General features: G+C 34.3%; 1 protein-coding gene across 1 annotated transcript; it reads left to right on the top strand.

The window, feature by feature from the left end:
• Positions 1 to 18: 18 nt before the first annotated feature.
• On the top strand, positions 19 to 11,440 carry LOC128554444 (uncharacterized; the record flags this gene model as incomplete). The annotated part of the gene is made up of 5 exons (XM_053535728.1): positions 19 to 225; positions 9,321 to 9,375; positions 9,798 to 9,877; positions 10,637 to 10,718; positions 11,309 to 11,440. Coding segments are annotated over exons 1-5 (387 nt in total), but the record flags the coding sequence as incomplete, so codon positions are not given.
• Between the last annotated feature and the right edge of the window lie 240 nt (positions 11,441 to 11,680).

Here is an 11,680-nt window from a genome sequence, read left to right as displayed (position 1 = left end):
TTTACAACATTGGAAAATAGTTTATTTTGTGTATTTTCAAGTTGTTCTGGTATTGATTGAAAATAATCCTTTCCATATTTGAGACGCACGAAGAAATATCTTTTGTAAAAACATACTTAAATATTATGACACGTAATATCTTTATTTCAATCACCTGGTGTTCTGTTTAGACACTGTTGGATGCACAATGTCAAAGAAAAGGCCAACTGAAGCTTCTTGGGAAAGGTAAAACAATCACTTAACACTAAAGCAACATCTGTCTCAATAGTTCAGTTGTCTTGCCAGGTGCAGGATTCTCGGAAATGCGTATTTCTGCATATTAACTTTGCATACTTTTTGGAAAGGCAGTGGCTAGGGAACCGGAATCGGTGCCCTAGACATTGAACTTATTCGCTCTGAACCAGTTCTCCAGCAAATATACTGTGCATAGGCTAGGGAACCGGAATTTTATTTCTATGCAAAAAGCTGTCAGAATTCTTTTTTTTTTTGTTTTTTTTTTGGTAAGTATCATGTATATCATTGTCTTAATTATTCTTTTTACCATGTCCTTGCATTTATCTGTGTTTATTGTGTCTTCAAATTGTACTCGCTGCATATTGTGTACGCCATATTTGAATGATATAAACTAGTACGAATGCCCAAAATGCGTGAAAACTACTTTGCCAGTTTTAAATGTTATTTGCTTTAAACATGTACGATGTTTAAATTATTAAAATGTAAAATTGTACAGTTGTTTTGTATATGCGTCATTAAATTTAGATGCTTTCAGATGTACAAAATAGTTTAATTGCCATTAAATCTTCCGGCAGATTAGTTGATCACTTTAACACCTCGGCATTTCACGTACATCAGTTTTTTATTGAACTTAAGTTTGCAAATAATTAGCAGATTGAAAAAGAAAAGAACATGTGATCAATACTAATCAACAGAAATACAGAAATTACTTAATTTGTTTTAATTGCTTCTTTCATTGTATTTTGCCTTTTAATTTGACGTTCAAGTTTATTTCGGCTTTCCCCGATTTCTGCATTAGTTCGTATTACGATAGTTTATATCATTCCAATATGGCGGACAGTATGCAGCGAGTACACTTCTGGAGACACAGTAAACGTAGACAAATGCAAGAGCATGCTTTGCTGAAATTAGTAAAATTAATTAATATAATAACATGCACGATACTTACCAAAAGAAACAAAGCGAATTTCGGCGGCTTTATACATAGAAATAAAATTCCGGTTCCCTAGCCTATGCACAATACTTTTGCTAGAGAACCGGTTCCGGATGAATAAGTTCGCTGTCTAGGGAACCGATTCCGGTTCTCTAGTCACTGCCTTTTGGAAAGGGCCGATGCCAGTAGATTCTATATTCAAACTGCGATTCCCCAATTCCCCAGATGCGTAAAATAATTGTCAAATGCGCAGTGGGTTTGTGGTGGCTGCTTTATGTTCTCAAACATCTGGAGATCATTGTTTTCCAATAGGCAGTGGCTAAGATTACGGTACCGTAATCCTAGCCTCCTGTAAGTTCCGTATCAGTCTAGAAAACCCTTTGAGGATAGACTAGGATTACGGAAGTATTTAAGAGTTATCAAATGTATGTTAAGATGTGCATAAATGATGTTGTAAACTTACTTATTTCACTTAAAATAGCAAAAACGAAATTAAAAAACGTATATGGATATTGAATTCGCCCGATTCTAATTTCTATACGCGCTGAAATCTAAAGTGACAGGCAAAATCAAATAATATTGTGTATTTTTGAAAATCCTTTTGAGCTATTATTAAGAATATAATTCTGTGTTTGTCTGCCAATTTAAAAAAAATGATAATAAATAAATTTAGTATAAACAACTCATAAAATTTAAAGTATATAAACTTTGACCCTCATATTTCTATAATATTTCCGCGCCACCATTAATGTATCGTTTAAGATTATACTAACCCAAAATGGCTGATCGATAACACGAAATAATAAAAAGGCCTTGAAAAAAACCGCTATTTTAAGTGAAATTTATAAGTAAGTTTACAACGTATCATTTATGCATGTCCTAAAATACTTCCGTAATCCTAGCCTATCCGCAAAGGGTTGACTAGGAATATGGAACTTCTGTAATCCTAGAATCGGAGGCTAGGATTACGGTACCGAAATTGTAGCCACTGCTTTTCCAATATCTGCATGGTCGATTAAGACAGCGCCACAGTGGCGGCCTTTTACACTCAAAATTTTACAAGAAAATTTTCATAAAAATACAAGATGACTAAGTGGTAATAATAAAGTCAATAATTTTGTCATAATTATGTTCTAAATATCTATGTGAACATATGAAAGTAATAGGATGTGCATTTCACTGCCTATATTTTGCCTTTTTAGCTCACCTGAGCAATGCTCAGGTGAGTTATTCTCATCGCTCGATGTCCGGCGTCTGTCGTCTGTCTGTCTGTCAACATTTAGCTTGTGTGGAGGCTGTATTTTTCAACTGTTCTTCATGAAATTTGGTCAGAATGATTATCTTGATGAAAGCTAGGCCGAGTTCGGAAATGGGTCAACTGGGGTCAAAAACTAGGTCCAATCAAAGAAAAACTTTGTGTATGCGATAGAGGCTGTATTTTTCAATTAATCTTCATGAATATTGGTCAGAATGATAACCTTGATGAAATCTAGGCCGAGTTCGAAAATGGGTCATCTCTAGTCAAAAACTAGGTCACTAGGTCAAATCAAAGAAAAACCTTGTGTATGCGATAGAGGCTGTATTTTTCAATTAATGTTCATGAATATTGGTCAGAATGATAACCTTGATGAAATCTAGGCCGACTTCGAAAATAGGTCATCTCGGGTCAAAAACTAGGTCACTAGGTCAAATTGAAGAAAAACCTTGTGTACGTGATAGAGGCTGTATTTTTCAATTAATCTTCATGAATATTGGTCAGAATGATAACCTTGATGAAATCTAGGCCGAGTTCGAAAAAGGGTCTGGTCAAAAAGTAGGTCACTAGGTCAAATCAAAGAAAAACCTTGTGTATGCGATAGAGGCTGTATTTTTCAATTGATCTTCATGAATTTTGGTCAGAATGATTGCTTTGATGAAATCTAGGCCGAATTCGAAAATGGGTCATCTGGGGTCAAATACTAGGTCACTAGGTCAAATCAAAGAAAAACCTTGTGTATGCAATAGAGGCTGTATTTTTCAATTGATCTTCATGACATTTGGTCAGAACGATTGCATTGATGAAATATAGGTCAAGTTTGAATATGGGTCATCTCGGGTCAAAAAGTAGGTCACTAGGTCAAATCCAAGAAAAACTTTGTGTATGCGATAGAGGCTATATTTTTCAATTGATCTTCCTGAAATTAAGTCAGAATGATTGCCTTGATGAAATCTAGGTCGAGTTTGAATTAAGGTCATCTGAGGTCAAAAACAAGGTCACTAGGTCAAATTAAAGAAAAATCTTACGTATGCGATAGGGCCATACCAAATTGATTTGTCGTTCGTCGGAACTACCGCATCAATGATTTCATTCCCGAGAAAAAGAAAAAAAAATTCACCCGCCCGCACGTACATAAAAATCGCCGAAAAAAAATTTTTTTTTTCTGATTACGCGGTCCGGAATGATAACGGTAAACAGGTTTTATCGCTGTTTTAATGCGTCAAAGTGATATTGATCGGAATCCATACGTTCGTAATGGTAACATGTAGCTGATGACACAAACTCAAAAAGTCAGGAATTATGGTGTTGTTCATCATTTGTTAGCTCGACTATTCGAAGAATAGTCTAGCTATTCTACTCACCCTGGCGTCGGCGTCGGCGTCGGCGTCGGCGTCACACCTTGGTTAAGTTTTTGCATGCAAGTACATACAGCCATCAATTAAAGGCATATAGCTTTGAAACTTATTTTTTCTTTTTCTAGGTCAATTACCAACCTCTCTGGGTCAAGTCCCATAACTCTGACATGTATTTTGAGCAAATTATGCCCCTTTTTGGACTTAGAAAATTTTGGTTAAAGTTTTACATGCAAGTTATTATCTCCAAAACTAATGCAGATATTGATTTGAAACTTCACATGTGTCTTCGGGGTTATAAAACTAGTTGATAATAGCAAGTCCCATAACTCTGACTTTCATTTTGGCCAAATTATGCCCCCTTTTGGACTTAGAAAATTCTGGTTAAAGTTTTGCTTGCAAGTACATACAGCTATTTCTAAAAGGCATATAGATTTGAAACTTATTTTTTCTATTTCTAGATCAATTACCAACCTCACTGGGTCAAGACCCATAACTCTAACATGTATTTTGAGCAAATTATGCCCCTTTTTGGACTTAGAAAATTTTGGTTAAAGTTTTACATGCAAGTTATTATCTCCAAAACTAATGCAGATATTGATTTGAAACTTCACATGTGTCTTCGGGGTTATAAAACTAGTTGATAGCAGTAAGTCCCATAACTCTGACTTTCATTTTGGCCAAATTATGTCCCCTTTTGGACTTAGAAAATTCTGGTTAAAGTTTTGCGTGCAAGTACATACAGCTATTTCTAAAAGGCATATAGATTTGAAACTTATTTTTTCTTTTTCTAGATCAATTACCAACCTCACTGGGTCAAGACCCATAACTCTGACATGTATTTTGAGCAAATTATGCCCCCTTTTAGACTTAGAAAATTTTGGTTAAAGTTTTACATGCAAGTTACTATCTCCAAAACTAATGCAGATATTGATTTGAAACTTAACATGTGTCTTCGGGGTTATAAATCTAGTTGATAGCAGCAAGTCCCATAACTCTGACCTTCATTTTGGCCAAATTATGCCCCCTTTTGGACTTAGAAAATTCTTCTTAAAGTTTTGCGTGCAAGTACATACAGCTATTTCTAAAAGGCATATAGACTTGAAACTTATTTTTTCTTTTTCTAGATCAATTACCAACCTCACTGGGTCAAGTCCCATAACTCTGACATGTTTTTTGAGCAAATTATGCCACCTTTTAGACTTAGAAAATTTTGGTTTAAGTTTTACATGCAAGTTATTATCTCCAAAACTAATGCAGATATTGATTTGAAACTTCACATGTGTCTTCGGGGTTATAAAACTAGTTGATAGCAGCAAGTCCCATAACTCTGACCTTCATTTTGGCCAAATTATGTCCCCTTTTGGACTTAGCAAATTCTGGTTAAAGTTTTGCGTGCAAGTACATACAGCTATTACTAAAAGGCATATAGATTTGAAACTTATTTTTTCTTTTTCTAGATCAATTACTAACCTCACTGGATCAAGTCCCATAACTCTGGCATGTATTTTGGGCAAATTATGCCCCCTTTTGGGCTTTGAAAATTCTGGTTAAAGTTTTACATGCAAGTTTCTATCTCCAAAACTAATGCAGATATTGAATTGAAACTTCACATGTGCCTTCGGGGTTATAAAACTAGTTGATAGCAGCAAGTCCCATAACTGATATGCATTTTGGTCAAATTATTCCCCCTTTTGAACTTAAAACTCTTTTGATATTTAACCTTTTTGGGTAATATTTTCCCGCTTCTGGGACAATATTTCGAATAGTCGAGCTTGGCTGTCTTACGGACAGCTCTTGTTTTAAATCTGGAGTGTCTGTGCTAGTGCCACACATGGCCTTCGATGTGCCGGTAGGTGATGAAGTAGGCACGTTCTACGATTGTTCAAATTATACAGTGAAAAGAGGAAACAGGCTGATTCGGACCATGGCTGATTCGGACCAAATATTTTTGCTGATTCGGACCACATACTTTGAATAAAAGTAGATAATGACCATATATTTTGGCTGATTCAGACCACAAACTTTTATTTACCAGTCAGTAATGACCATAAATGTTGAAAGGTTCAGCAGTTTTCAGAAAATAATGTTGATTAGGCCTAAATTAAAATTAAGTTTGTTTGACCTTTACCGACCCAGTATTTTTACAGTGGGTAGGTAGGTAGGTAGGTAAATAATTTTATTATATTTTAGTTTTTTTTTAATGTTTGTTGTCTCAGTAATAATAAAAATTGAAGTCTATTTATTAATACCTATTGCTTGTAGATAATCTTGGAAGATGCTCTGTTAAATGTATGCTTGTAATAAACCCCTAGCCCTATTCATGCACACACAATATGGGCACAGACTTAATTTGCACATAAGGCAAAGTAGTATCTTTCATGTCTATACTTTTTCTTTATATATATCAAAAATGTTTTCACTACATCTGCGCTTAAAAGTACAAAACGATATAGTCGGGAAAATATTTGGCATCTAAACACACTACTGAATTACAGCTTATTTTCAACAAGTGTTTGATGCTTAATTCAATAGCTTTTTATGAGTTTTAGAAGGTTTTTACAACGGTTATGGCAGTATGCAAGCAAAAGTGATGATTTTTTAGCTTTAAGCTACTTGCACGTATTGGTCATGTTACTAAGAACAGAAACAAGATTGGGTTTCCCCGACATCAGACATTTATTATGCCACTGTCCTGGCAAAAGAAGTATAAGATTTTTATACCTCTTTGTTCTGGCATTACAAAATTAAAATATTAAAACTATCTAGCTTGTCATATTTCAAAACATTTACGTTCGTGTCAAATTCTTGAAATTCGGAAACTGAGATTTTCTCACTTCGAACAAATGCATTTCAAAACGATCTCTGATTAAAGACATTTTGAAATCAACAATTAAGTCAGTTCATAATATATTTTCACAGATAATCAAATTTCCCACCACTCGCCTGTCAAATGCCGTAATACTGTCACTGTTATGAAAATAAAAAATTTTTTTTTCTCTGGAATGCAATAAAATTATTTGAGTCGGGGCAATTTTTTCGGGTCGGTCGGTAAAGGTCAAACAAACTTAATTTTATTTTAAGCCTTATAGCTTATATAGAGGTTTAACTTGAAGTAAGGTCATAAAATATACACATACAAGCAGGTAAGAAGTTTTGACAAACTAAAATGCATCATTTATGCATTTAAATAAGGACTTTAATTATTCTTTGCATCAGACATTATACTTAATACTCATAAATTTTATTTACTCATGACATTAGTGTCAGGAAAACTTAAACAATTTGGGCCGAATAAGCCAAGTTAATTTGGTCCGAAACAGCCATGGTCCGAATCAGCCTGTATTCTGAAAAGAACAAAGCCCAACTTGTAAGACGTGCAGGGCCACGCGGATTCAAATTGAAAATATTTGGATTAAACATAGAAATATTGTTCAGATAAAGTTTTCAAACCATTTGTTATCAGTTGTTTAGTTAAATATTTTAGATCTAGAGCCAAAGCCAGTGCTTTCTTGAAAAAAAAGTTTGTTCACAGATCCTGACTGATCCATCACATTAATTGTCTCAGGCCCAAATCGTTTTGAACGTAACTTCTTTAGTACGGCAGTCAGATATTCTATCAAAATGCATATATTCATTTTTAAAAAATGTTTAGCTTTTCAAATAAGTTGTGTAGATATAAAAAATAATTTCTGTTGTATTGTAACCCCAATTTTCCCTGTTTGTATATTAATTGGCTATGAATTGATTGAAAGAAAGAATCTGAAAAAACAGACCTTCCCAACTCAAAATTTCTTGGTCAGTCAAAGCACAACAAATAACACTTTTAAAGAGTGGCCATATTGGGATCATTTTTTGTCCGTCTGTTATCATTTTTGACTGAAATGAACCTCTACCACAAAAACTTAAGCTATTAACCTTATCTGTTAAGAAATTATTCCAATGGATTCGAGCAATGTTGAAGCATTTGTGTGCCCAACTCCGTTTGGTCTCATTGGTCAAGTGATTTATTACTTTCCCCTCACCTCTACCGTTTGGAGTTTCACTAGGGGCACAAAGTTGCTCATGTGTCGAAGCCATCTAACTGGGTTTCAGAAGATATGTTATTCCACTTGGGTGCCTGTTTTGTCTTAAATATTCCTCATCCTCTGCCGTTAAATGGGCACGCCTTCAGATTAATGTAGAACAATCAAAATTAAAAATAAGACACTCATCCCTCAGTAATTATAAATACAAAATAAAAACAAAGTGATTCAGTGAGTTTTAGCAAGAATTTATTTGCAAAACCATTCATGTAGTCTTTAAAACATACAGAAAAGCTATCTACTGTCTTAGTCACACTGTAAATGTTTAAGTTATGTGTTATTCTTAAAGAAATGTTAACTTCATGTATAGTCATAATTGCAAAAAAAAAAAAAAAAATACCCGCTCGCTCCATGTAAAAGCTACCCGCCTCTGAAAAAAATCAAAATTGAGAAAAAAAAAAAAAAAAAAAAAATTTCGCTCGCCCGCTCCCATTTTTTTGGAAAATTTTCCGAAGAACTATTAATCACTTTGGTATGGCCTAGAGGCTGTATTTTTCAATTGATATTCATGAAATTTCCTCAAAATGATTTCCTTGATAAAATCTATGTTGAGTTTGATTATGGGTCATTGGACTCAAAATGTAGGTCACTAGGTCAAATCAAAGAAAACCCTTCTGTATGCGATAGAGGCTGTATTTTTCAATTAATCTTCATGAAATTTGGTCAGAATGATTGCCATGATGTAATCTAGGTCAGTTCAATTATGGATCATCTGGGTCAAAAAGTAGGTCACTAGGTTAAATCAAAGAAAAATCTTGTGTATGCGATAGAGGCTATATTTTTGAACTGATCTTCATGAAATTTTGTCAGAATGATAGCCTTGATGAAATCTAGGTCAAGTTCGAATATGGGTCATCTGGGTTTACAAACTAGGTCACTAAGTCAAATCAAGGAAAAACCGTGTGTGTGCAGTAGGGACTGCATTTTACACTGGATTTCATAAAATTTGGTCAGAATGGTTGGCTTGATGAAATCTAGGTCAAGTTCGAATATGGGTAGTCTGGGTTCAAAAACTAGGTCACTAGGTCAAATCAAAGAAAATACTTATTTATACTCAAGATTTTTTGCTCCAATTTTAATAATTGGTCAGAATATTTTTTTCCATGAAATCATTAGGTCAAACATGTTTACACTGTTATGGTGTGTTTCTCAGGTGAGCGACCTAGGGCCATCTTGGCCCTCTTGTTTTCATATTTTTCTTTGGCCAAAATGATTTTTTTTTGCAATTTTACGTGCAGTCAAACTCAGTATATATCCAATACATGTAAAAAACAATTACAGCCCAATTGTAAAGCAGACCATGAGGAACAAAGTCTTAGAGAATTATTTATAAATTTTACCAGGTTGCTGAATTATACTCTAAACTCCAAACAGAATACTCAAGCGTCCTGTCTTAGGGACAATTCTTGTTAATTTCTATTAGCTACCATGCTTGATATGCTGTTTTTCTTTTTCAGTGATGAGGATCTGCTGGGAGATGGCTCTAGTGTTAGTGCATTTTCATCTAAAATGGTATTTAGTTTTTCCAGTCATCTTTTAAAAAGTTTAAAAATAAATTATAACAATGTTGCGAGTCATATTAACCATATTAACTATTAAATATAGCCTATTTTGTCTTATATGCCTGTATCAGCCTATTGATCAGGATTACAATTAAAGACTAATTATACCTTTTAAGCCTCATTTTGAAGAAGACAGGAATATTCTTTTTCTCTTGTACACTGGTGCCAGTAAATCCTTTTGTTTCTAATTAATAAATGGGGAAAGTTTTTCATTTTAACATATATTAAAATTAATGATTCATTGGATGAAACTTCATTTGTTGAGACTGAAAAATACATACCCTTCAAAATCTGACGACTGTTCATGGGGCGCTTACATTTCACGTATGTTTAGAAAAACAATGATAAATTTTTTGTTTCTGATTTTTTAAGCAATTTGATGATCCAGACATAGATGAGGATGCTCTACTGAACATTGATGAGGATGACAAAAGCCACAATTACTCTGTTGAGTAAGTACATTAACATGAATATTCAACTTTTAAAAAGGAGATGACTTCGCATGACACAACATACACAAACAAAATTTAATTTCAGCCAAAACCTCATAATGATTCCAATTTCCATCTAAGATACTTCTAGTTAACCACTGGTATTTTAAGTATGTTTAGTGCTAGATTCAAACTGCATAAGCCCTTTGTCAGAATTAAGAAGCCTGCATTGCAGACTGGATACTGTAACAGACTTTGAATCACTCACTTCTCCTTGTCCCTCCCTTATTTGGGTTCGGAACTCAGTGTGAGTGTAGAATTCTTCATGTGATGAAGCTAGCCAGCTGGCTTCTAGGTCAGTGGTTGTACCTGTACACACTGATACATAAAACAATGCTTATAGGGACACCTTGGGTCTCAGTCCACTGTCAATTCTTGAAAATTCACAAATGACTTTATTTGTGTTTCTGTGTCTGTAAATCCCAACATTATGTCTTCTATCAAATCGTCACAGAGAACATAAGCCTTGCCCAAGGGATAAAACTCCTGACCCTGCTGTCAGTAGACTTGTGCTCTTCCTATTGAGCTAAGCAGGCAGGCTCAAAATAGGCAGTCAGAATGAAAATTTGTAATTTCAGAGTGCTTTTGTAGTGAATTTCTTTACTACCAGTTATGTTTGTAACCACTTTTGACTTGTTTTTCTCATAATTTACAAATAATTCTTTTCAGATTGTTTTTGTACTTGCTTGAAATATATTCTGATATGTCTTTATATTCTAGGTCTCAGAATGACATAGTAGAAAGAGTTGATTTAGGGATATCCAGTGAAAATTGTGCATTTGATGACACAGCTAACAGTCAGGTAAATATTGATCATTGATAACAACAGACTACAGACTGTTATTAAAACATTTTTAAGGATGCAAATTTTGTGTTCTAGGTATAGTTGAATTGGAGACAAGTAAATGAGTTTATTATAAATACCTGTACTTGCAAAAGCTGGTAAATGCTGTCATTGAAGACGTTGTAAGGGAAACATGTACATTAGATTTGTTTGAGGCTTCTGAATGATTGTACTGACAATAAGGGAATGACGGATTGGAACTTGTGTTGCCTTATGAGTTATGACCCATGTACAGGATTTTATTTAGGACTGGTCCATAGTGCAGACTTTTGATTGACAGGATTTTCTTGTATGACTGTCATGAAAACAACATTTCAGGTTTCAGAAGATATATTTTCAGGCTTCTCATTTTTGCCTGGATCACCTAAGGCTGATATACACTTATTAGACCAAGGGTTTCATTCAATCACTGTGCGTTTCTAATGCAAAATGAAAAGTGATTGTAAAAGCTTCAGACTTCCTTTAAGATTGGCAAAATTGATTGTTGTAAACAATTTGTTATATATTATGATAATTGATATAGTGATGATAACATTGATGATTTTCAGGAGCTAGATTATGAGGATATTCCCGAGGAAGTCCCTCCTGTAGAGGTATATGCTGAAAATGAAGAGACTGAGGACCCACTGCTTGTTGATGAACAGCCTAATGAAACAATTTGTACAGCCCAGCCTACTCATGTAAGTCCAGAATAATTCACCATGTATTCCATGAGATTGTCTTGTTATTTTTCCAGAATAATTCACCAGCTATGGCATAATGCCGTCTCTGTAGTTTTTCAGTCTGTGTCCATTTTTGGTTTAATAATTGAAAATATTTCCCTGGTTATGATTGGTTGCTTACCCTGTTTCTTAAGTACCCTTTTGGTAGGGGACATTTATGTCTGAATAGCCAGTGGTCTTATTTCAGTCTGTGTTTTA

The sequence above is a fragment of the Mercenaria mercenaria genome, unplaced genomic scaffold (genome assembly GCF_021730395.1).
Source record: "Mercenaria mercenaria strain notata unplaced genomic scaffold, MADL_Memer_1 contig_5042, whole genome shotgun sequence".
In the NCBI taxonomy this organism is placed as follows: domain Eukaryota; kingdom Metazoa; phylum Mollusca; class Bivalvia; order Venerida; family Veneridae; genus Mercenaria; species Mercenaria mercenaria.
The sequence above is the reverse complement of the archived record's forward strand: the minus strand, read 5'-3'. Positions and strand labels throughout refer to the sequence as shown.